At 41.3% G+C, this 26,895-nt stretch overlaps 2 protein-coding genes across 6 annotated transcripts in view; both read left to right on the forward strand.

Moving 5' to 3' along the window:
- chd7 (chromodomain helicase DNA binding protein 7) overlaps positions 1 to 26,895 on the forward strand; it is a 225,670-nt gene that overhangs the window by 45,971 nt on the left and 152,804 nt on the right. The window lies entirely within an intron of this gene.
- On the forward strand, positions 22,254 to 23,797 carry LOC132400598 (general transcription factor II-I repeat domain-containing protein 2-like). The gene is made up of 2 exons (XM_059981702.1): positions 22,254 to 23,368; positions 23,454 to 23,797. The coding sequence occupies exon 1, from the start codon at positions 22,762 to 22,764 to the stop codon at positions 23,362 to 23,364; it is 603 nt and encodes a 200-aa protein (XP_059837685.1). The 5' UTR covers positions 22,254 to 22,761; the 3' UTR covers positions 23,365 to 23,368; positions 23,454 to 23,797.

The following is a 26,895-nucleotide window of genomic DNA, read 5'->3' on the forward strand; positions in this document are numbered from 1 at the left end:
AAAATTTTGTAAATGTTGAAATTGGAGTTCTGATGAGTGAATCTTGGTTAGCTGATCAATAATTACTGAGTATTTTACTAGCTAATGAGCTACTTTCTTTAATCTCAACACCTTTTATTTCAGAAACAAGTCATTGAGGTTTTGCTTCAAAATCAAATTATATTACATCTCAAATATTCATGCAGTCTAACAGATTTAATAGTCATAACCTTTCTGAAGAGCAATATTAATAAAAATATTTTGTAACAGATTTTGGATTTATGCTATGGCCATACTATCACAAAGATTTGCCAGTTTCCTGTAATACTCTGCCTTGAGCCCCACTTCATTTTATTTGCTCAGATGTTCATTTGTAACTATCTAATTTTTGACCCTTGTCTTTGTTCTCTACTTCATAAATATGTCACCGAGAGCTCTGTCTGTAGCCTAATGCCTACCAGTTCTGCTGATGTACCCATCCGTGCCTGTTGATCTATACTGGTTCCAGTGGAAGCAATGTCTCGCTTAGTCCTTACCCTTGTTTTCAGATTTCTCAGTCTTGACCCTCCCTATTGTTGTAATCTCCAATTGTGGAATAGTTTTCAGATGCCACTGTTACTCTAATTCTGGTGGCTGTTTTTTCAATTGCCAAGGCTTTAAGCTCTACATAAATAATTATAGTAATTTGGGGCAACTGAGGAATCCGTCATTCATGTTGGTACGCCATTTTAGAGTATCCAGAAAAAGTACAATACTGTAACGCATCCATGCTTGTAGGTGGTAACAAAAAATTCCTTTTCTAAACAAGTCCTACCTCTTTTTATCTAACATAACTTTCTGGAAGTACTTTAGGTAATTAATTCTAATATCTAATGCAGCCTGGTTTGTCCTTGAGAACATTCCATGAAAGTACCATGGGATGTTTTGCCACATTACAGGTGAATTCACATTTGAATTTGTGGTTTTGCTGACAGACTGACAGAAAGTTATCCCTCTCTAGTGTTTTTTTTTTGCTGCTGTCTTGATACAGCTGGTGTATTCAGTTTGATCTTCCTGCATTAACCATGTAGTTTTGTTACCATCACTTTAACAATTTCTTACATTTCTGTGCATCTGAGCCCACAATCACAGTTATAGAATTAAAATTTGTCTTCTAAAGAGTGAACCCAAGAAAAGCATCTAGCCCAGATGTTGTCTCTGGCCCTGTCCTTTGATATGGTGCAGATCAGCTGACAGGGCTCTTTGCAAGCATTTTTAATGTCTCACTATTTCAACTGAGGTTCCCACTCACTTTAAGACTACCACTGTCATTCTGTTACTTAAGAAAAACAAGGTGACAAGATGCTGATCATGTGTTAACTCTAGCCTCCCAGAAAATTTTGACCCATTGCAATTTATGGCAGATGGCATCTACCTGGCAGTCATCTCTAGGGTATCGGGGAGGTGGGTGGAGAGATGCTTAATTCAAGCAAATGTATCTGCAAGCTCACACTTCCTTTTGAAACTGGATCTTTGACTTTGACTGGATCTTTGATGAATAGACTCCAGTCAGTACGGATAGGCACAAATCCCTTTGACAACATTATTCTCAACAATGGTGTCCCGCAAGGTTGTGCCCTCAGCCCCTTACTCTGCTCAGACTACACTCATAAAATGTATGGCCAGATTCTGCTCTAATTCCATCTACAAGCTTACAGATAATGCCACTGTAGTGGACTGTACCTCAAATAACAATGAGTCAGAGAATAGGAAAAAGATAGAGCTAGTAATATTGTGTTAATGACAGCAGCCTTTCCCTTAATGTCAACAAAAGGGCTATCCTTAACTTCAGGCAAGGGAGTGTATGTACATGTTCCTTTTCAATGGTGGTGACTTGTGAGAATTGAGAGCTTCAAGTTCCTAATGAACATCACCAATATCTTGTCCTGATCCAACCACATTAACACCATGGTCAAGGAAACTCAGTGTCTTTACCTCATCAGGAAGATAAAGAAATTTGGCATGTCTCCTTTGACCTCACCAATTTTTGTTGTTGCACCATAGAGGGCATTCTATCAGGGAGCATCATGGCTTGATATAGCAACTGCTCTGTCTGTTTCTGCAAGAAACTAAAGGGTTGTGGACATAACTTGCTTATCATGCAAACCAGCCTCCCTTCTATGGTCACAAACAAGAAAATCTGCACATGCTGGAAATCCAAGCAGCACATACAAAATGCTGCAGGTACTCAGCAGGTTAGGCGGCATCTATGGACAAGAGTACAGTCAACATTTCGGCCCGAAACCATTCAGTAGAACTGAAGAACAAAAGATTTAAAAGGTGGGGGGAGGGGAGGAAGAAACTGAAGGTGTAACTGGGAAGTGGAGTGGTGAAGTAAAGAGCTAGGAAGTTGATTGGTGAAAGAGATGCAGGGCTGGAGAGGGGGGAATCTTATATGAGAGGACAGAGTGCCATGGGTGAAAGAAAAGAGCACCAGAGGGAGGTAATGGGCAGGCAAGGAGATGAGGTGAGAGAGGGGAAAAGGGACTGGGAATGGTGAGGGGGAGGGACATAACTGGAAATTCAAGAAATCAATGTTCCTCCAACCGGAGCGTGGCCTCATCACGACTGCAGAGGAGGTCATGGACTGACTTAACGGAATGGGAAGTGGAACTAAAATGGGTGGCCACTGGGAGATCCCGCTTTTTCTGGCAGTCGGAGCACAGGTGCTCATTGAAGCAATCTCCCAATCTACGCTGAGTCTCATCAATATACAGGAGGCCACATCGGTAGCACCGGACATGGTATATGGTCCCAACGGACTTACAAGTGAAGTGTTGCCTCACCTGGAAAGACTGTTTGGGGCCCTGAATGGTAGTGAGGGAGGAGGTGTGTGGGCAGTTGTAGCACTTGTTCCATTTGCAAGGATAAGTGCCACGAGGGAGATCAGAGCAGAGAAACAAACGGACAAGGGAACAAGGACCCCACTTTGAGTATTGTGTTCAGTTCTGGTCACCTCACTACAGGAAGGATGTGGAAGCCATAGAAAGGGTGCAGAGGAGATTTACAAGGATGTTGCCTGGATTGGGGAGTATGCCAGGAGAATAGGTTAAATGAACTCGACCTTTTCTCCTTCGCGCAATGGAGGGTGAGAGATGATCTGATAGAGGTGTACAAGATGATGAGAGGCATTGATCATGTGAATAGTCAGAGGCTTTTTCCCAGGGCTGAAATAGTTGCCATAAGAGGACACAGGTTTAAGGAGCTCAGGAGTAGGTACAGAGAAGATGTCAGGGGTATGTTTCTTTACACAGAGTGGTGAGTGCATGGAATGGGCTGCTGGCAACCGTGGTGGAGGTGGATACGATTAGAAAAATTGAGGGCTATGGGGAAGTCTAGTAATTTCTAAGGTAGGGACATGTTAGGCTCAACTTTGTAGGCCGAAGGGTCTGTAACATGCTGTAGGTTTTCTATGTTTCTATGTGACAATCATAAAATCAATTTTGCCATTATCTACAACTTCTGGACAATGTGTTATGTTATCTCTTAGAAAATTCACTGATTTCCAATTCTCTTTCACTTTCACAAGTAACCACAGTCTAAATCATATGGAACATGACCCTGCCTTGTTTTAGGTAAATACACAATTTGCTGTGTTGCGTCATTTGATTGTAAAGAAATGACATTGATTCATATAAATTTGAAAATAGCAGGAATGGATTAGTAGTGTAACTTCCAGATTTTATTCAAACCAACGAGTAAAGAAGTTGAAAATCTACAGCTTTTGTGAATAGTTGAAGGAATCTATTTCAATTTGCTGATTCAACTTGCGTATCTTGCATTAAAAATAGTACTTTTCCATGTTTTGAAGATGAAAATGAACAGGTCTTGTAATTTCAGTAGTAGAAAGAAGGGAGAGTTTAAGCTAGAATTGCTGGGGGTTGGGAACCAAAGAGACGGAGGAAGGGGTGTTTGGCTGACAAATAGAGAAAGCTTGGAGACAGTGTGAGAGGGAAGATAGGTAGGTGATAGAGAAGGGATGCGCTCAGACTGATGGTTTGAAGATGTGTCTATTTTAACGCAAGAAGCACCATGAACGAAGCGAATGAGCTTGGATCGTGGAGCAGTACTTGGAGCTATCATGTTGTGGCCATTACAGAGACTTGGATGGTTCAGGGGCAGGAATGGTTACTTCGACTGCTAGGCTTTTGATGTTTCAGAAAGGACAGGGAGGGAGGTAAAAGATGTGGGGCCATGGCACTGCTGATCAGAGAGTGTCACGGCTGCAGAAAAGGAGGAAGTCATGGAGGGATTGTCTACTGAGTCTCTGGGTGGAAGTTAGAAACAGGAAGGGGTCAATAATTCTACTGGGTGATTTTTATAGACCACCCGATAATAGCAGGGATATAGAGGAGTAGATAGGCAGACAGATTCTGGAATGGTGTAATAATAACAGGGTTGTCGTGGTGGGAGATTTTAATTTCCCCAGTTGATTGGCATCTCCCTAGAGCAAAGAGTTTAGGTGGGGTAGTATTTGTTAGGTGTGTTCAGGAAGGTTTCCTGACACATGTAGATAAGCCTATAAGAGGAGAGGCTGTACATGATCTGGTATTGGGAAATAACCTGGTCAGGTGTCTCAGTGGGAGAGCATTTTGGTGATAGTGATCACAATTCTATCTCCTTTACCATAGCATTGGAGAGGGATAGGAACGGACAAGTTAGGAGAGCGTTTAACTGGAGTAAGGGGAAGTATGAAGCTGTCAGGCAGGAACTTGGAACTATAAATTGGAAACAGATGTTCTCAGGTATATGTACAGCGGAAATGTGGCTAATGTTCAGGGGAACATGCGTGGTGTTCTGCATAGGTACGTTCCGATGAGACAGAAAGGATAGTAGGGTACTGGAACCGTGGTGTACAAAGGCTATTGAAAATCTAGTCAAGAATAAAAGAAAGCTTAGGAAAGGTTCAAAAAACTAGGTAATGATACAGATCTAAAAGATTATAAGGCTAGCAGGAAGGAGCTTAAAAATGAAATTAGGAGAGCCTGAAGAGGCCACGAGAAGGCCTTGGCGAGCAGGATTACAGAAAACCACAAGGCATTCTACAAGTATGTGAAGAGCAAGAGGATGAGACATGAGAGAATAGGACGAGTCAAGTGTGACAGTGAAAAAGTGTGTATGGAACCGGGGGAGATAGCAGAGGTACTTAATGAATACTTTGCTTCAGTATTCACTACAGAAAAGGATCTTGGTGATTGTAGGGGTGATTTACAGTGGATTGAAAAACTTGAGCATGTAGATATGAAGAAAGAGGATGTGCTGGAGCTTTTGGAAAGCATCAAGTTGGATAAGTCTCTGGAACTGGATGAGATGTACCCCAGGCTACTGTAGGAGGTGAGGGAGGAAATTGCTGAGCCTCTGGCAATGATCTTTGCATCATCAATGGAGATGGGAGAGGTTCAGGAGGATTGGAGGGTTGCAGGTATTGTTCCCTTGTTCAAGAAAGTGAGTAAAGATAGCACAGGAAATTACAGACCAGTGAGTTTTACTTCAGTGGTTGGTAAATTGATGGAGAAGATCCTGAGAGGCAGGATTAATGAACATTTGGAGAGGCATAATATGATTAGGAATATTCAGCATGGCTTTGTCAAAGGCAGGTCGTGCCTTACGAGCCTGTTTGGATTTTTTGAGATATGACTAAACACTTTGATTAAGGAAGAGCAGTAGATGTAGTGTAGATGGATTTCTGCAAGGCATCTGATAAGGTACCCCATGCAAGGCTAATTGAGAAAGTAAGGAGGTATGGCATCCAAGGGGACATTGCTTTGTGGATCCAGAACTGACTTGCTCACAGAAGGCAAGGAGTGGTTGTAGATGGGTCATATTCTGCATGGAGGTTGGAGACCAGTGGTGTGCCTTGGATCTGTTCTGGGACCCCTTCTCTGTAATTTTTATAAGTGACCTGGATGATGAAGTGGAGGGATGGATTAGTAAATTTGCTGATGACACAAAGGTTGGGGGTGTCATGGAAAGAGCAGAGAGCTGTCAGAGGTTACAGCAGGACATTGATAGGATGCAAAACTGGGCTGAGAAGTGGCAGATGGAGTTCAACCCAGATAAGTGTGAGGTGGTTCATTTTGATAGGTCAAATATGATGGCAGAATATAGTATTAATAGTAAGACTCTTTGGCAGTGTGGAGGATCAGAGGGATCTTGGAGTCAGAGTCCATAGGACACTCAAAGTTGCTGCGCAGTTCACTGTGTGGTTAAGAAGGCATTGGCCTTCCTTAACCATGGAATTGAATTTAAGAGCCAAGGTCCCTGGTCAGACCTCACTTGGAGTACTGTGCTTAGTTCTGGTCACCTCACTACAGGAAGTATGTGGAAACTTATAGAAATGGTGTGGAGGAGATTTACAAGGATGTGACCTGGATTAGGTAGTGTGCCTTATGAGAATAGGTTGAGTGAACTTGGCTTTTTCTCCTTGTAGTGACGGAGGATGAGAGGTGACCTGATAGAGGTGTATAAGATGATGAGAGGCACTGATCATATGGATAGTCAGAGGCTTTTCCCCCAGAAATGGCTAACACGAGAGGGCACAGTTTTAAGGTGCTTAGAAGTAGGTACAGAGGAGACATCAGGGGTTTCGTTTTTTAAGGAGAGAGTGGTGAGTGCGTGGAATGGGCTGCTGGCGACAGTAGTGGAGGCGGATATGATAGGGTCTTTTAAGGGACTCATGGATAGGTACACGGAGCTTAGAAAAACAGAGGGCTATGGGTACCTGTTTGGCACAGCATTGTGGGCCAAAGGGCCTCTATTGTGCTGTAGGTTTTCTATGTTTCTAGAAGGGTAAAATGTGATTGAATGTTTAATGGACATTTGCCTTCTCTCCCAGAAGAATACCATAAATGTTATATGATACTGTTGGAACTGTTTGATCTCCAAACATAGCTGTTGTACACCCACCTCAAGGGAAATTTCAACAGAGAAATCCTTAATTTATTAGAATGCATATGGATGAAAGGAAAAGTGGAGGGCTATGTAGGAGATAATGGTTAGATTGTGCTTGGAGTAGGTCAAGAAGTCTGTACAACATTGTGGGCCGGAGACCCTGTACTGTGCTGAATTAATCTATATAGAGAGAAGCACAGGATATCCAGCAGCTTGCTACTGACCATGACAACAAATTCTGCAACACTGTCAAGGTCTTCCATGATCTAAATGTTTGAGTCTCTCCTGAGATTCAAGAACTGAGCAGTCATTATTAATGGGTCAATAGTACACAATTGGTTTTGGAAGAAGCATTTCAAAGAACTCTTTGGTTGTCTCTTTCCTTGACCACCCGCCAGCAAAAAATGAGGTTCTGGCTTCTTACCAGCCCAGTATGACACGTAAGTAAAGAGGCTCTTGAAAAATATCAGGGAAATAGTCTGACAACACAAGCCCATCTGTAGTAAAAAAAAAACTGGGGAAGATTAATTTCAGAAGATGATTTGTGATCTCCCATATCTAAAAAGAGCAGGACATGTCGGGGCATGAGAGATGCTGTAGTTATGGCCATCTTCCTGAACTGAGCATCATGGTAACAGTGGAAGGGTCACCCATCAACTGCTGTAGTATTGTTATCTCAAGGGCCAAAGTGCATGATGAATGCTCTATTCCATTTGCTACTTTTTCATTCTCCCATTCTTAGTCCTTTTACAGATTTCCTACTTCCTCAAGACTGCCTGCCCCTCTGCAAACTTGGCCACAAAGCCATCAATTCTGTCATCACAATCATTGGCATGTGCTGTGAAAAGAACTGGTCCCAACTCCGGCCCCTGCAGAACACCACTAATCACTACCAGCCAACCAGAAAAGGGATCCTTTATTCTGACACTTTGCCTTCTGCCAGTCAGCCAAACTTCTATCCATCAATTCTGCTCTCAAGCACGTCTCTCCCATTTCTTGCACATCTGCCCTCACCCCATCCACCCGCCATTCCACTCGGGATAGGGTTCCTGTTGTCCTCACCTACCACTCCACCAGCCTCCAGGTCCAACGTATAATTCTCCGTAACTTCTGCCACCTCCAACGGGATCCCACTACCAAGCACATCTTTCCCTCCCTCCCTCTTTCTACTTTCTGCAGGGATCGCTCCCTACGCGACTCCCTTGTCCACTCGTCCCCACTGATCTCCCTCCTGGCACTTATCCTTGTAAGCGGAACAAGTACTACACCTGCCCTTACACTTCCTCCCTCACCACCATTCAGAGCCCCAGACAGTCATTCCAGGTGAGGCGACACTTCACCTGTGAGTCGGCTGGTGTGGTATACTGCGTCCAGTGCTCCCGGTGTGGCCTTTTATATATTGTTGAGACCCGACGCAGACTGGGAGACAGTTTCGCTGAACTCTGTCTGCCAGAGAAAGCAGAATCTACCAGTGGCCACACATTTTAATTCCACGTCCCATTCCCATTCTGATATATCTATCCATGGCCTCCTCTGCTGTCAAGATGAAGCCACACTCAGGTTGGAGGAACAACACCTTATATACTGGCTGGGTAGCCTCCAACCTGATGGCATGAACGTTGACTTATCTAACTTCCGTTAATGCCCCTCTTCCCCTTCTTACCCCATCCCTGATATAATTAGTTTTTTTTTCTCTCTCTCTGCCCATCACTCTGCCTGTTCTCCATCTCCCTCTTGTGCTCCCCTCCCCCCTTCTTTCTCCCTAGGCCTCCCATCCCATGATCCTTTCCCTTCAACAGCTCTGTATCCCTTTTGACAATCACCTTTCCAGCTCTTAGTTTCATCCCACCCCCTCCGGACTTCTATCATTTCACATTTTCCCCCTCCCCCTCCTACTTTCAAATCTCTATCTTTCCTTTCAGTTAGTCCTGACGAAGGGTCTCGGCCCGAAACGTCGACAGTGCTTCTTCCTATAGATGCTGCCTGGCCTGCTGTGTTCTACCAGCATTTTGTGTGTATTGTTTGAATTTCTAGCATCTGCAGATTTCCTCGTGTTTAAACTTCTATCCATGCTATTTTCTTTCCTGTAATACCTTGGGCTCTTATCTTGTTAAGCAGCCTCATGTGGTACCTTGTCAAAGGCCTTCTGAAAATCCAAGTACACAACATCAACTGATTCTCCTTTGTCTATCCTGCTTGTTATTTCTTCAAAGAATTCCAACAGGTATGTCAGGCAAGATTTCCCATTAAATAAACCATGCTGACTTGGGCATATTTTATCATGTGTGTCCAAGTGCCCCAACACCTCATCCTTAATGATGGACACCAACCACTAAAGTTAAGCTAATGGGCCTATAATTTCCTTTCTTCTGTCTGTCTGCTTAACTTCTTATTAAGTGAAGTGACATTTGCAATTTTCCAGTCCTCTGGGACCATTCCAGAATCTATTCCAGAGAGATTGTTACTAATGCCTGCACAATCTCTTCAGCTACCTCTTTCATAACTGTAGGATGTAGTCCTCCTGGTCCAGGTGACTTGAAAACCTTCAGACCTTAGCTTCCCAAGCAGCTTCTCCTGAACAATAGCAATTTCACTCCCTTCTGTCTGTCCACTGACAATCTCTGACATACTGGTAGTGTCTTCCACAGTGAAGAATATCGCAAAATACACAATATTTTCTGTTATTTCTTTGTCCCACAGTACTATTTCTCCACCATAATCTTCCAGTGGTCCGATATCCATTCTTGCTTCTCTTACTCTTTATATATCTTTAAAAGCTTTGGTATCCTCTTTTATGTCGTTGGATAATTTGCCTCCATATTTCATCTTTTCTCTCGATAACTTTTTTAGTTGCCTTTTGTTGGTTTTTAAAAGCTTCTCAATCTTCTAACTTCCCACAAATTTTTGCTCCATTATATGCCCTCTTTTGCTTTTATGTAATCCTTGACTTCCTTTATCAGCCACAGTTCCTTATTCTCCATAGAACGATAGAACACTACAGCACAGTACAGGCCCTTCAGCCCCCAATGTTGTGCTGATCCATATAATCGTTTTTTAAAAAAAAAGTACTAAACCCACACTACCCCATAACCCTCCATTTTTCTTTCATCCATGTGCCTGTCCAAAAGGCTATTAAATACCCCTAATGTTTTAGCCTCCACCACCGTCCCTGGCAAGTCATTCCTGGCACTCACAACCCTCTGTTTATATTAAAAAAAACTTTACCCCTGATGTCTCCCTTAAACTTCCCTCCCTTAATTTTGTACATATGCCTTCTGGTGTTTGCTATTGGTGCCCTGGGAAACAGGTACTGACTATCTACCCTATCTATGCCCCTCATAATCTAGTAGACCTCTATTAGTAGACCCCTCTCATTCTTCTACGCTCTAAAGAGAAAAGTCTCAACTCTGATAACCTTGCTTCATATGACTTGTTCTCCAAACCAGGCAACACCCTGGTAAATCTCCTCTGCACCCTCTCTATAGCTTCCACATCCTTCCTATAATGAGGTGACCAGAATTGAACACAATACTCTGTGCAGTCTCACCAGAGATTTGTGGAGTTGCAACATGACTTCTCTACTCTTGAACTCAGTCCCCCTGTTAATGAAGCTTAGCATCCCATAGGCCTTCTTAACTTCCCTATCAACCTGTGCAGCAACCTTGAGGGATGTATGGATTTGAACCCCAAGGTCCCTTTGTTCATCCACACTCTTAAGTAACTGACCATTAATCCTGTATTCAGTCTTCTGGTTTGACCTTCCAAATTGCATCACCTTACACTTGTCCAGATTGAACTCCATCTGCCACTTTTCTGCCCAACTCTGCAGCCTGTCTATATCCTCTTGTAACCTTCGACCACCTACAGCTCCATCCACAACTCCTCCAATCTTCGTGTCATCCGCAAACTTACTCACCCATCCTTCCGCCTCTGCGTCCAGCTCATTTATAAAAATCAGAAATAGCAGGGGTCCCAGGACAGATTCCTGCGGCACTCCACTAGTCACCGAGATCCCTGCGGCATTCTACTAGTCACCGATCCCTAATCCACTAATCGACTAATCCACTCCACTAATCCCTTTAGAATTATTCTTCATCTATGCGATGTATCTATCTTGTGCCTTCCAAATTGCCCCCAGTAATTCCAGTTGTTGGTGTTTTGCTGTCATCTCTGCTAGTGTCCCCTTCCTATCAACTTTAGTCAGTTCCCCTCTCCTGTCTCTGTAATTCTCTTTACTCCACTGTAATACTGATACATCTGATTTTAGCTTCTCAAACTGTAGGATTGATTCTATCATATTATGATCACCGCCCACTAAGGATTCCTTTACCTTTAGCTTCCTAACCCACAATATTGTTGCTGATAATCTCTTTTACTGAGCATGGCAGTTGTGCTTATTTGGAGAGTGAGCTCCAAGATATTAACTTGTTATGTTAGTACTTAAGGGATGAAAAAGGTGGGAAAAGTAGTGAAGTTGATGGTTAGTGATGATCGTGTTAGACGGAGCTTGCTCCTGTTTTCAGTATCTGACTCATTGACTGAAACACAGAGGAAAGGACCTTGCACATTACAAAGATCATCTTTTTGATCCTTCCTGCCCACCGAACTGCTACAAATTTGCCTCTTTTAACAGCACCTACACTCGAGGCTCTGGAAAATATTAACCACTTTTTCATATCTCAGATGAAAGCTCTTAGCAAAGGCTATTGTTGGCAGTGAAATACACCTTTGGTTTCTTTAATTTTTGTCATTACTGTATGCTTCTGAAATCCACCGGTGAGAAATATGAGCTAAGTCAGCACCCTTTTAAAAGCCACCATCGTTGGCATCGAAGTGCCAATTACAGTTGCAAGCAAGAAAAAATCTGCCGATGCCTGGATTTCCAGCAGAGCACACAAAATGCTGGAGGAACTCAGTGAGCCAGGCAGCATTGAAGGGAAAAAGATACAGACCACATTTCAGGCCAAGGCGTCAACTATACTTCTTTTCTTAGATGCTGCCTGGCCTGGTGAGTTCCTTCAGCCTTTTGTCTGTGTTGCACCAACTACAGTCGACAGGCTATATGATTTGTATGCCCGACAGCAGATTGTTAAAGCTCTTGCTATTCCAAAAATGGCAACAATGAAGGTGATGAAGAAAATTCAATGTTCAATGTAAATTTATTACCAAAGTTACATATATCACCATATAGAACCATGAGATTCATTTTCTTGTGGGCATTCACAATAAATGCTAAGAAGAACTAAAATAAACAAGCAAATAATAAATAAGCAATAAATTTTGAGAACATGAGATGAAGAGCTCTTGAAAGTGAGTGTATCAGTTCTGGGAATAGTTCAGTGGGGTGAGTGAAGTTATATTATACCCTCTGGTTCAAGGGTTCCCTGATGGTTTACGATAATAATTGTTTCTAAACCTAGTGGTGTGTGTCCTGGAAAATGATTCAAGAATGTTTCCAAAGCCTCAATGTGTAACCTTGGCACAACACATCAGCCAGGTAGGGTAATGGCAAATGAACATTCAAGGTAATTATGGGAAATTCAGGTCCTATATTGGGAGAATGCAGATGCCCTGCATGAACATTAAGAGTAGAGTACTACTCCCTAGATCACTTATCTGCTATCCTTCCAAGCATTATCTGCCTCGTCAGTGGAAGGATATGTGGGTTACACATTGACTTCACCAGCCAACATGGAACCCACAAAACTGGAGTATAAGCAAAATAGCCTTGATGCTGAGGGACTGCCCTGACTTGTATATGGGAAATTTGGTCCCATACACTATGATAATGCTGTGTATAATATTAATTGCATTTAAAAGTTCCAATATATTCCTTTGGGCCAGAGTATGAATTTGGTAACAAGCTGGCAGAATGTCATTAATCTGTGGGGAACACTATTAATTCTTTGTTTTGGTTTCTTGATGAGGTCTGTCTTGATCTTAAATCACAGATCCTTGAGTAATGTTGCCTTGAGTTGAGATTCTGTTTGAGTCTGTGAAATGGCAAAAAAAATCTGACACCTGACTAAGCCGTAGCCATTTGTTTAAAAATCTCTGCAGTTGGTACAGTGCTGGATGGTCCTTTTGTACTGTATCATTTTGAGATATAATTATTTGTAAGTAAGTTTGCATGCATAGTTTTAGCTTTCTCCAATTTAAAAGAAATTATAGCAAATTAATATTCATTTAATATTGGAACAGTTTAGATCTTTCATTGGTATGGGGAATCTGAATAATGGTAAAAATTGTGACTGAATTGAAATGCTGTTTCTATAAACACAATCTGTCCAAAATATTTTCCTCATCTGCTAATGACGCGTGAGAGTGTGTACTCTTATATCTTTGGTTTATAGATCAATGAACCTACAGTATTATAAAATTAAACATTGAAAATGTCTGAACTGCTTTGTGATATCTGTATATTTTTATGTTTTTGAGGAACAAGTTGCTGAACTTACTATGATTTTATAAGGAATGGTCATCTGAATCAGTTTCTTTCCTATAGCATTGTGCAGGTTCCTGTCCACATTTGTTTGCTCATAATCTTAAAATCCAAGTATAAATGAACCTGACAGAAATGACACTCAGTCTGACAGATGGGTTTTCAGCTGTAACCTGTTCAGTATTCACATTTGTACACTTGTTGTCTGATTTTCTTTTTCTCTCCTCTGCTTATACATTATTTGTCAGCTGCTGTTCACTTTTTTTCTTCAACATAGGCAGAAAATTTTCAGTCAATTTTTTTTGGGTATGTGCAGAAGGATCACTCAAACCTGAAGCTTTCAATGATGTATCTTTGGCTATCAGGGTGACAGAAGGAATTCTGTGAATTCTGTGTCTTGAGGACTTTGCAGTTTCTGTGCCACACCTGGAGTACTATGTACAAGTTCTGTTCCCCTGCTTAAGAAGGATATAGTAACCATGAAGGCATTTCTAAAGAGATTCATCAAGTCAATCCCGGGATTGACAAGAACAGCTAAACAGATTGGTTGTGCATTTTGTTTTTGAGCCCAGAAAAGAGATGTTTCAGTAAGATCACTTTATATTCCAAGGGCACATGTTGAGGTAGTTGTAGGGACTAAGCATAGGGTCTCAAAAGAGGAAGCTGTTTGAAGGGATTGATCATTTGGAGAAATATAGAAATAGTTTTTCTCAGAAGCTGAATCTCTGGAATTCTGCTCTAGAGAATTGTGGCAGCTAGTTCCATAAGTACTTAAAATGGAGGTAGATAAGTTTTTGAAAGTATAGTGCATTGAGGAGTTGTGGATGTGGCATAAAAGGGGATGTTGAGGCCTGGTTTTGATCAGTTCCGATCATATTGAATGGCAGGCAGCTTTAAATAGTTAGGTTGCCTATTATTATTTTGATGTGTCAAGGGTGGACCAAGAGCTTCAGTTTGGGGAAATTGCACTAAAAATTTATTTGTGATGAACTTTTTTGAATACGTCTAGGTCAATGATAAAACATTTTTCCATATAATGTAACTTTCTAGTTGCCCTCTTGGTTTGGTTCTGCAGCTAGTAGAAAGTGGGTGAAACCAGTAATTTAGTTGAAGTAGATTAAAACTGAATTGGAGCTTTTCAGATTTCCCAAATCAATAGAAAATAAGGTATGAGAGAATCAGTTATTAAAACAGCTTTGGGGCTATTTATTAGTGCTAATGAAAGCCCGATTTAAAGGGAGCACAGAGGATTTTTCAATTTTGAAATCTATAACAATTTTTAGATTACCTTGAAAGCTAAATTGGAAAAATTGCAGAACTTTAGATACCAACAATCAATAAAAGATGTAATGAACATTAATGTACTATCAAGATCCATCGGAATTTGTTTTCCAGTAGAAATAAGCCTTTTTAAAAAGAATCATATGCAATATTTCATATCCCAATAGTTTGTTTTTCTTCCATGTACATGAAATCTTTTGCTTTTCTCAGGATTGTCCTATGGCTCAATGATGTGTCCTGAATGGAAAGGGTTTTTGTATAATACTGTAAAAGTATGTGAATGTGCTGCAATTCAAGTGGTTGATCATGTTGAGTGTTAATGATAAGTCTGTTCATTATTCCTAAAAGGTGCTTAGATTTACTGTTTGGGATGCAGCTCAGATGTTTTGAGTTCAGATGAGGTGCAAGTGAAGCCAATAAAAGGAGCTTTAGAGTATAAAGACAAATACACTTAAATGTATACAATGTTTACAAACAAAATGAGTTTTACAAAAGATGAGGGAAGTACCTAAGAGTTATCTTAGGGTGGGGCTTCCCAGTCTTTATTATGCTTTGGATCCATACCACTAACCGAGGGGTTCATGGATCCCAGGTTGGGAACCCCTGTCGGGGTATCTGTCAGATTAGTACTGATCTATGTCATAATTTTCCAAGCAGTGAATGGATGATTCTCTAAGAATGTAGCATAAATCATTTTGGAGGAATAATGAAAAGTACATGGAGCAGTCTCTCGTTTAGGGCATAAATTTTAATGATTAAGTACTAGAGGCATTACGGAAGCTGTATAAGTGTAGTTTAGTGCCAAGGGAAAATGTCTGTTCAAAACGTACTTGCAAGAGAAAAGGGGTTAGTAATTATCATTAACACAAGAGATACTGCAGTTGCTGGAAATCCAGAGCATCTCACAGAAAATGCTGGAGCAACTTTAGCAGGTCAGGAAGCATCTATGGCAATGAATAAACAGTCGACATTTCAGGCCAAGACACTTCTTCAGGTCTGAGAAGGAAGGGGAAGATGCCAGAATAAAATGGTGGAGGAAGGAAAAAGGGGACTAGTACGGAAGGTGATAGGTGAAGTCAGATGGATGGGAAGGTAAAGGGCTGGAGAATAAGGAATTTGATAGAAGAGAGTGGGCCATGGGAGCAGGAGAGAAGGAGGGGCACCAGGGGGGAGATGATAAGCAGGCGAGGAGAAGAGGTAAGAGTCTGCAGTGGGAAAGGGAAGGGGTACAGAAAGAAATTATGTGAAGGAGAAATCGATATTCATACTATTAAGGTTGGAAGCTACCTAGAAGGAATGTAAGTGTTGCTCCTGCAACCTGAGAATGGCATCACCAAAGGCAAAAGAGGAGACTGTGGATTGACATGCCAGAATGGGAAGGATATAGGAATTAAAATGGTTGGCCAGAAATTTTGTTCTTAGTGGGGGCACTTAACAAAGTGGTCCTCCAATTTATGTCGGGTCTCACCAAGTGGAACTGTATCCCTGTTAAGGTGGCAGGAAGAGATGAAGAATTTCTTTTGCCAGACTGTAGAACTTGTGGCATTCATTGCCATAGATGGTTGTGTTGGCCAAGTCATTAGTTATATTTAAAACGGAAGTTGATAGGGTTTTGAATGGTCAGAGCTTCAAAGGTTACAGGGAGAAGGCAGGAGAATGGGGTTGAGAGAGATAATACGTTGGGATAGTGGAGCAGCCTCAGTAAGTCCAATTCTGCTCCTATGTCTATGGCCTTGTGGTCCTTATTACCTTGAAATTTTTAATGTATTTACTGTACAGTTAAACATTTTATTTAAATCTTTGCTAAAAACAAAGGTGAAAAACTCATTCTGTTGCATTTAATCATCTATGCCAGTGAAGAAATGGGATGCCCTAATCCCAGAGATGATCCTGAATACTGTAAAAAGGGAGGAAACAGGTGAAAAGACGTGTTATCATCTGGGACATTTGTCTTGCAGAGCTTCCTATTTCCACCATTTCAAAAAGCAAAGCAGCAGTGAAGAGAATAACAGAAACTTTATCCTCTTTCTATAATATTGGAGGTAGGGATATAATAGAGACGGAATCATCGAAGATGAGGTCAAAGTACTATCTTTGCTCTCTCCCCAATCATTCAACTGAGAAATGTGCTGCTTGGCAGGAACTGAAGAAGATATCTACTCTTGACACTTAAAGCAGCCAAGCACAGTTTGAATTAACACACACAAAATGCTGGTGGAATGCAGCAGGCCAGGCAGCATCTATAGGAAGAAATGCAGTTGACGTTTTGGGTCGGACCCCTTGTCAGGACTAACGGAAAAAGAGATAGTAAGAGATTTGAAAGGGGGAGGGGGAGATCTGAAATGATAGAAGGCAGGAGAGGGAGGGATGAAGGTAAGAGCTGGGCAGTTGATTGGCAAAAGGGATACAAAGCTGGTGAATGGGGAGTATCATAGGATGGAAGACCTTGGAAGAAAGAATGTGGGAGGGGAGCACCAGAAGAAGATAGAGAACAAGCAATGAGTTGTTGGGAGAGGGAAAGAGGAAAAAAATTTTAGTTTAAAAATTAGGGGTGGGGTAAGAAGGGGAGGAGGGACATTAACAGACGTTAGAGAAATCAATGTTCATGCCTTCAAGTTGGAGGCTACCCAGATGGAATATAAGGTGTTGCTGAGTGTGGCTTCATCTCAACAGTAGAGGAGGCCATGGATTGACACATTGGAATGGGAATGGGACGTGGAATTAAAATGTGTGGCCACTGGGAGATCCTGCTTCCTCTGACGGACAGAGCATAGGTGTTCTGACGAAGGGTCTCAACCCGAAACGTTGACTGTACTTGTTCCTATAGATGCTGCCTGGCCTGCTGCATTCCACCAGCATTTTATGTGTGTTACTTGAATTTCCAGCGTCTACAGATTTTCTCGTGCTTGCATTGTTTGAATTGTATTTTTGGAGGCAATACAAGATTAAGCTATGCCCTATTATCACTCAATCCCATGGCCTTTGAAAGACCTCAAAGGTTGTGCTGCTTGTTTGCAATTCTAATAGTAAGGCTTAGATGACAACAATTATGTGAATTCCACAGATTCACTGCCTTCTGGTTGAAGAAACTCCTCCTCATCCCTGTTCAAAATGGATGTCCTTCTATTTTGAGACTATGCCCTCTCTTTCTCGACTCACCCACTATAGGAAATGTCCTCTCCAGATCCACTTTATTTAGGCCTTTCAATATTCAACAAGTTTCAATGAGATTCTCCTTCATTCTTCTGAACTCCAGTGAGTACAAGTGCAGAAGCATCAAACAATCCTCGTATGTTAACTCTGTCATTTCCAGGATCGTTCTTGTGAACTTCCTCTGGACTCTCTCCAATGCCAGCACATCCTTCATTGGATAAGGGGCCTAAAACTGCCCATGATTCTCCAACTGCAGTCTGACAAATGCCTTATGAAGCCTCAGAATTACATCTATGCATTCCTATTCTTATCCTCTCGAAATGAATGCTAATGTTGCATTTGCCTTCCTTACTAGACTCAACCTGCAAGTTAACTTGTCAGGAATCTTGCACAAGGATTTCCAAGTCCATTTGCATCTGATTTTTGAATTTTCTCCCTGATTAGAAAATAGTCTATGCCTTTGTCTTTCTGCAAACACCCTGCTCCCTCAACACTACTTGCTCCTCCACCTATCTTCATATAGTCTGCAAACTTGGCTACAGATCAATCAATTCTGTCATCCAAATCATTGACATATAATGTGAAAGGAAGCCAACCAGAAAAGGCCCCCTTTATTCACACTCTTTGTTCCTGCCATTCAACCAATCTTCTGTCCATGCTGGTATCTTTCCTGTAATACCGTGTTCCTTAAATTTGTTTAGCAGCCTCATGTGGCTCCTTGTCCAATGACTTCTGAAAATACAAATAAACAACTGCTGTCTCCTTTGTCTATACTGCCTGTTATTTCCTCAGAGTTCAACAGGTATGAATTATATGCTTGATCGATCATTGTCCATTTTGATGCATGTAGCAGCACTTGTGATATTTTGTGCAAGCCTATTGCAGCCTTTGGTGGAATGTATTTTTTCCAACATTCAAGGCTCATTATTTGCCATTGTGTATGGTTCATCAAAGTCACTCGGACTTCTCCCCTTTCCTTTCCAGTCTTGGTGAAGGGTCTCGGTCAAAAACTTTGACTGTTCACTCTTTGCCATAGATGTTATGTAGCCTGCTGAGTTCCTCCAGCATTTTGTGTGTGTTGCTTTGGATTTCCAGCATCTGCAGATTTTCTCGTTTTTATAATTCACCAGCAGTTATTGTTCCATGGAGCAAGTACATAGAGGCTACTTGGGTGGATGTGAAACAAATGAATGACATTTGGAACAGGACAAGACCATCCAGTTTCTTGAGTCTTTCCCACCATTCATGAAGATTGTGACTAATCTTGTGCACAGAGCCATTTTCCAGCATTATTTCCATATGTTAATCTACTTCGTTATGGGTTCCAGCACTTTTCCTGTCATAGTTATCAGGCTAGGAAGTTTATATTTCCTGCTGTCTATCTGCTTACTTCCTTGAGATAGTGACTTCCTATTCTACCTTCCATATGGCTTGTCACGTCTGCTCCGCCATTCATTAAAATCAATGGCTAATCTGATCTGGTGAGCATTCTGATATTAGCAAGTCAAATGAATTTTTATGACATTTCTGTGGTTGTGTGGTCATCATTACAAATGACTAGTTTTTTAAAATTTGGTTCATAATCTGGAATTTAAATTCCATACATGCCACAGTGGGTTGAATTTGCATCTCAGCATTAGTAGCCCTGCTCTCTAGGCTACTAATCAGATAATACATCCTCGTTACCTTAGTTGAAATGTTTCAGGAAAGTGTTGTGTCCTCATGATCTGCAGCTTTCTAGTACTTTGAGCCATCCAATTAGATGCTTTGAAATATAGTCACTTGTCATAGTGTAGAAACTAGACAATGTGTACAACAATAAAGTAATTGGATTCTTTTCATTTATCCTAATGATTAAATATTAGGATACTGTGGGGAAGCTTTGGGCAGTTGCCAGGGAGCTGATGTAACTTTGCATAAAAACTTACTTGAAAACTTTCAATTCTACCTGTGGAAGTACCCAAGAACTATGCTAAAGTGTTGTCGGGATTATATGCTCTCCCTTGTAGAGCTTGAATCCATGCATTTCATGAAGTGTGAATTATACCATCTAAGTGACAATTAACATATTCAGTAGTGGGTATACTTGAATGGTTACTGATAGTGCATCTACCAAACAACTTGCTCAATTCTGCCATCCTTTCGCCCAGAGAAGAGTCATACCAGAATTGGGAGGGTTGGGGCCATGTCAGAGGTTAAACTGAAGAACATCTGGAACAGAGGTCAAATCTGCCACACATTTACTGAAGGGACACGGTGTGGTGTGCAAATATAATACCAGTCTTCACTGTAACAGGCATTTTGCTTGTATCCATGGTTGATTTGCAAGCCCATAGCAGTTACACGAATGAAAGCAAATACAAATGAATTTTCAGGACTTTTTTGGTTGAGAAGTGCCCTTCTGCATAGGACCTTGAGGTCTTCAAGCCTGTTCAGCCATTAAAGAAGATTGTGTTTGGTTCTTGACCTAAATCTAACCCCTATAGACATCAATGGATCTGGGGTTGAGAGGGTGAACATCTTTAAATTCCTCAGCATAAACATCACAGAGGATCTCACGTGGTTTGTACATACTGGCTGTGTGGTGAAAAGGCACACAGCGCCTCTTTCACCTCAGATGGTTGAAGTTTGCTATGGGTCCCCAAATCCTAAGAACTTTCTATATGGGCACAATTGAGAGCATCTTGACTGGATGCATCACTGCCTGGTATAGGAACTGTACCTCCCTTAATCGCAGGGCTCTGCAGGGAGTGGTTAGGACAGCCCAGCACATCTGTAGATGTAAATTTCCCACTATACAGGACATTTACAAAGACAGTTGTATAAAAAGGGCGCGAAGGATCATTGGAGACCTGAGTCACCCCAGTCACAAACTGTTCCAGCTGCTGCCATCCAGGAAACTACCACAGCATAAAAGCTAGGACCAACAGGTTCCAGGACAGCTTCTTTCACCAGGCCATCAGTCTGCTTAATTTGTATTTCTGTTATATTGACTAACCTGTTGTACATAATATTTATTATAAATTACTATAATTACACATTTGAATGGAGATGTAATGTAAGGATTTTTACTCGTGTATATGAAGGATGTAACTAATAAAGTCAATTCAATTCAATCTGCATAATGTGAGATTCTGCAGATATTGTAAATCTTGAGCAATGACACAAAATACTGAAGGATTTGCAAGTTGGACAGCATGTATGGAGAGGAATAAAGTGTCTAAGTTTCGAGATGAGACTCTTCATCAGTCCTGATTTCTCCAAACCCGTATTAAACCCTAATCCCTAACATTTTTGTTTGCTTAAGGTTTACCAGTCTCAGATTAAAACTGGCAATTGCCATTTGAGAAAACTAAACTTTACACAATACTTCTACCTGTCTTTGGAGGTATTTTCAAACTTCAGTCTTGAAAGACTTGGCATTGTATTTTTTTTCCCAAGAAGGCTGCCTCTTGTTATCTTGAAGGTCCCCCTTTCTATCTTGAACTTGAACAAAGCACTCAAGTTTACCAATTCCTGAAGTACCATGTAAATTTGTGAGGTTATTCTTTATAATGAACCTGGAAATCCAGCAAACACACACAAAGTACTGGAGGAACTCAGCAAGCCAGGCAGCATCTATGGTCAAAAAAAATACAGTCGATGTTTCGGGCTGAAACCTACAGGAGGACTGGAGAAAAAAAGATGAGTGGATTTGAAAGATGGGGAGGGGAGGAAGAAACAAGAGATGATTGATGTAACTGGGAGGTGGAGGGGTGGAGTAAAGAGCTGGAAAGTTGATTGGTGAAGGAGATACAGGGTTGGAGAGAGGGGAATTTAATAGGAGACAACAGATGGCCGTGGAAGAAAGAAAATGGGGGAAGAGGGAGGCAATGGGCAGGTGAGGAGGTCGGGTGAGAGGAAAAGGGGGATGGGGAATGGTTGAGGGGGGGGGGCATTACCAGAAGTTCGAGAAATTGATGTTCATGTCATTAGGTTGGAGGTTACCCAGATGGAATGTAAAGTTTTGTTTCTGCAACCTGAGTCATCGAGACAGTAGAGGCCGTGGATTGACATTGGAATGGGAAGGGGAAGTGGAATTAAAATAGATAGCCAATGGGAGATCCCACTTCTGGCGGATGGAGTGTAATTGCTTAGTGAAGTGGACTCCCAACCTGCATTTGGTCTCTCTGATATACAGAAGACCACACCCAGGAAATCCAGCTATCAGTCTGACGAATTTAACAGTACAGTCCTTCAAAGATCATATACTCTCAATATGCCCAGTGCTGTTCCTGTTATTCCAGGTTTGGCCTAATTGGGCTTGGGTATCAGCACCTTGGGTATTAAGGTCAATTGAGCGTTTTTGATTTTTTAAAATAAAAATTATTAGTGGTACTTTAAGATCAATACATTGTTCCTCAAATTGACTTCTAGACTTCCATCCTTTGGGGAATATTGTTTTATCCTTATTGGTCTAGGACGGGGGTCGGCAACCTGCGGCTCCCGAGCCATTTGTGGCTCTTTCACCTCTGTGCTGCGGCTCCCTGTGGCTTTGGGAAATAATTGGTCAGTATTTAATTAAAATGTATTTTATGTTAGTTTGTTAGCTTTTGAAATGTAATTATGGTGATCTTGTACAACCTAAGTGTAGCGACACATTTCCTGCCACATCATAAAACGGCTCACAATTAGCCAGCATTCCGGCTAAGGGAGATAGCCTACGGGGGTTTGTGAGTACGCGTCTTTTGCAGCATCTGCGTCCATGGGGGCTGGGTTGAGGGAAGCTGAAAAGCAAGGCTGTTTAGTTCGAATAAAGCTATCTTTGACTGCAGTTTACTGACACCGCTACAACGTGTTTTTATCGCTGGCTGTCCAGACGGAAGGTGCTGAAACGCTTTGTCGCGTGTCTGGAAGAAGTGAAAACTTTCCTGGGCAGCAAAGGGCTCACCTTTCCTGAGCTGGAACAGCCAGAGTGGCTGGAAAAGCTACACTTCATGGTAGACATGACAGCGCACCTGAACACGCTGAACACAGCTCTTCAGGGGAAAGGACGTACAGCCCTGCACATGTTGGAGGATGTTTTGGCATTCGAGCGCAAGTTGACAGTGCTTGCCAGAGATTTACAGAAAGGCACTTTGTCTCACTTCCCCAATTTGAGAGAGTTCAAACAAGGTCACGACATGATAATTTCGGAGTATTTACATTCTGCAATCATCGCAATGCAAACATCGTTTGGGAAACGCTTCTGTGAGTTCAGAGAGGAAAAAAACACATTATCCTTCCCGGTCACTCCCTTAAGCATCGATCCTTCCCTACTGAATACGACTGCATTGGCAGGTGTGAGTCAACCTGATCTTGAGATGGAACTGGCCGACATAGCCGACAAAGACATATGGGTGTCCAAGTTTAGACGCTTGACAGCAGACCTTGAAGATGTTGCCCGTCAGAAGGCCGTTCTTGCTCAGAAACACAAATGGAGTGATATTGAAAACCTCACAGATGACAGCTTGCGATCCTGTGTAAAGATGAAGGTGACATCATACAGCCCTGATGTGCAGACGCTGTGCGCTGAGGTCCAGGAGCAGAAATCCCATTAACCAAGTATGATAAATATTTTAATTGCCTATTATTTTACTCATATTCATATTTTTTCATTGTTCAGTGAAATAGTCCTTTCATTTTTCAGGATGACAGCTGGCTGACGTTATTTTTGGTTTGCTGCTGGCGGAAAATTTAAGTTCGGCGTTTTTCATAAATACAAGAAGGACTCAAATAGACATTGAATATTTTACTTAAAAGTAACTTTCAACCCAACGTCTTTTTTTCGGAGTTCAAAATGTTTTTGTTGCATGCAGAAATGTAATTTCGTTTTCTCTGCAGGAGTTCATCAATTTCATAAATGCAACACATTATAGTTTGTTTATACATAGCATAAAGGCAAAAAAAACGTTGTATGCAGTGTTATTTCATTTTAAATGTCAAACGGGTTTTGCGGCTCCCAGTGTTTTCTTTTCTGTGGGAAACGGGTCCAAGTGGCTCTTTCAGTGGTAAAGGTTGCTGACCCCTGGTCTAGGATATATGATGTTTGTCTATATAACAGGCAGACTTTGTCCAGATTTTGACCATTGTGTAATCTATTCATTTCTTTGTAATTTCTACTACCTGCCATTCTGCTCATCTGTGATTTTTGTATCTCTGTTGTCTCCTTGTTATAAAAGCTATTGATTTAGCGGTAAGGCCATGGCACAGATGCCTACAGACTACCAGTTACTAGTAGTAGTTATTGAAGAGGGCAGTCTTGCCATCTGCTACACGAAAAGCTATCACATTGTTCTCAAATGCTTCGTTCCACTGTTACTGCTGATTCTGTCCAAGTGGTAAATGAACAAATTTTCCATCATGCAACAAATCCAGTGTCTTAAAAATGCAAAAAGCTGCACATGTCGCTGTGCTTTTTTTTATTAACTTCACAGAAGCCTTTATGGAAATTATAAAGAATCCTCATTTGGCTGTCATGTGAAAGCTGTTAAAATTCTGCATATATTACATAAATGACATACAAACCTTGAACCTAACCAGATGCAGTCCTCATGCAAGCTTGTGTCATTTCACCAGTTTTGCTTCTGACTGCAAAACTGCACTTCACATCGAGCAAGCTCCCTGCTGGAGTGGGGCTGACCAGTATACCACATGGGAAAATGTTAAAGCCCTTCTTATCCCTCTCCAGAATCATAATCACCTTAACCTTGGTCATTAGGCTATAGCATATAGGGACTAGAATGCAAGGGTAATGAGGCTTTACAAGGCATTGATCAGAACACATTTGGAAATTTATGAGTATTTTCAGGCCCCTTATCTAAGAGAAGATGTGATGGCATTCAAGAGGGTCCAGAGGAGGTTGTCGAGAATAATTCCAGAAATAAGTGAGTTGATGTATGAGGAGCATTTAGTTCTGGGTCTGTACTCAACTCGAGTTTAGAAAAATGAGGGGAGAAGAGATTTCATTGAAACCTATTGAATATTTTATGGCTTAGATAGGGTGAATATGGAAAAGATGTTTCTTATGGTGGGTGAGTCAGCGACCAGAGGGCACAGCCTCAGAACAGAAGGATGTCTATTTATAAGGAAGAATTTCTTTAGCCAAAGGTGGTAAATCTGTGGAATTCATTGCTACAGCTGTGACAATTCATTGAACGGCTGTGAAGGCTAGCCATTGAGTATATTTAAAACAGAGGTTGGTAGGTTCTTGATTAGTCGTGATGTCAAAAGTTATGAGAAATCAGGAGACTGGGATTGAGAGGGATAATAAATCAGATATGATGGAATGCTGGAGTAAACTTGATGGGCTGAATGGCCTAGTTAAGCTCCTATGTTTTGTGGTTTTATGAAACACTTTCATGTGTTCATTTAATGGCTGATCCTGAATCATCATTGCTCAGTGAAGCATAAAAAGATGGGTCTTACATTCAATGTCCAAAGTCAAAGGTACTTCACCAATCTGCCTTTCTACATATCTCCACTGTCAATAATTGATATCTATATTGTCACCTGAAAAGACTGCTCAATTCTTTAACCTAGACAACTTTTAGCACAGACAGGCATTGTTGCAGTTGACTAAAGCAGTGTCGGTGCCTGTCAAGATCTCAAATCCACCACAAGCTGTATGGTTTGCTGAACAACGATGATCTCCATTCTCCTGTGTCAGAGACATGGGTAATCTCATTAGGCACATCAACATACCATACTTGTCACCTTTGCTAAATTCTCTAAGTGGGATGCCAGCATAGGTGAAACAAGTATGTGAAGGACAGGCCAACATCCTCAGTCTGATTGATACTAGATTCTTGAAATGCTCAATCCTGAGATCTGCAAGACAAGATATTTCCTGTGGGAAGCAGAGAAAACTCCACAAATGTTGTACCTCATGAAAAAATGCAACATTCCTGGCCCAAAGTAGAGGAGTTTGAAAAGACTCTGCACATCTCAAATCTGTGTCAGGAGTGCAAAGGGGGATAACAGAATATTGGAAATAGAATACAATTTATCTGAAAGCCCAACCATCCTTCCCTAAAGCGCCATCTGCCTCTTCTATGGCAGATCCACTTAAAATTCAATTACTGTCAAAGCAAAAGTGGGAAGAGGAAGAGCTCACATTTGGTATGTGATAGAAGGGAGAATGAGATGCAGGAAGATGACTGCAGCTGCAGTAATTGCAAGTCTAGCAAAAGCATACCTTGCATGCAAGGAAATCTTTTGCTGGAAGACCTTTGAAGAGAGGAAAGCTGAAATATTCTAACAGGGTTGTCATCAGGAAATCCCAATATTTTTTAAACTGTTGACTACAGGATAGAAAATAAACAGAGTATTTGGCTCTGGAAAGCACATCTACTTTTAAACTCAGCAGCAATAACACAGTTGTATACTTGTATATGCAAATCCAACTACCCCTGTCTCATGTGGACTGATCTCATTGCTGTGCACTCTAAGAGTAGTGAGCTTCAAGTGAAAGTTTGATTAAAATAGATTTGCCTTTAGCCAAATCTACTGTTTGTTTAAATTATTTCCAAATGGTGAAAAAAAGCAAAGGCACATGAGCCTAATGAAAAGCAACAAAGTGGAGACAACATTGGGATGGTGCCATGCGTATATTTGTGATTATGAAGTATGTTACGAGGATTCCACAAAGCTCAGTGATTTAAATGTTGATTTCAGAATTTACAGATGAAATAAAATCTGTGCAGTTGATTGGAGAAAAGCTTTAGATAGCAGGAGGATAAGATTGTCTGATTATCTGCACAGATGAGAGGCAAATGTATTTGAACCAAGGAAAAGTAAGAAAATGCATTTCAGTTGTTCAGCAAGGCAAGCTACAGTTAAATGGAAATATTGATAAGTGTGGAGTGTGGAATACATGATCTTGTCTTATCAATATTGATAAGTGTGGAGTGTGGAATACATGATCTTGTCTTATCAATATTGACAAGATCAATATCTTGCAGATCTCAGGATTGAGCATTTCAAGAACCTAGTATCAATCAGACTGAGGATGTTGGCCTGTCCTTCACATACTTGTTTCACCTATGCTGGCATCCCACTTAGAGAATTTAGCAAAGGTGACAAGTATGGTA

Source organism: Hypanus sabinus, chromosome 1 (assembly GCF_030144855.1).
Source record: "Hypanus sabinus isolate sHypSab1 chromosome 1, sHypSab1.hap1, whole genome shotgun sequence".
Taxonomy (NCBI): domain Eukaryota; kingdom Metazoa; phylum Chordata; class Chondrichthyes; order Myliobatiformes; family Dasyatidae; genus Hypanus; species Hypanus sabinus.

What these genes read in the sequence shown, in the direction of transcription:
- LOC132400598 (XM_059981702.1), top strand. Translation starts at nt 22,762, where the DNA reads ATGGTAGACATGACAGCGCACCTGAACACGCTGAACACAGCTCTTCAG.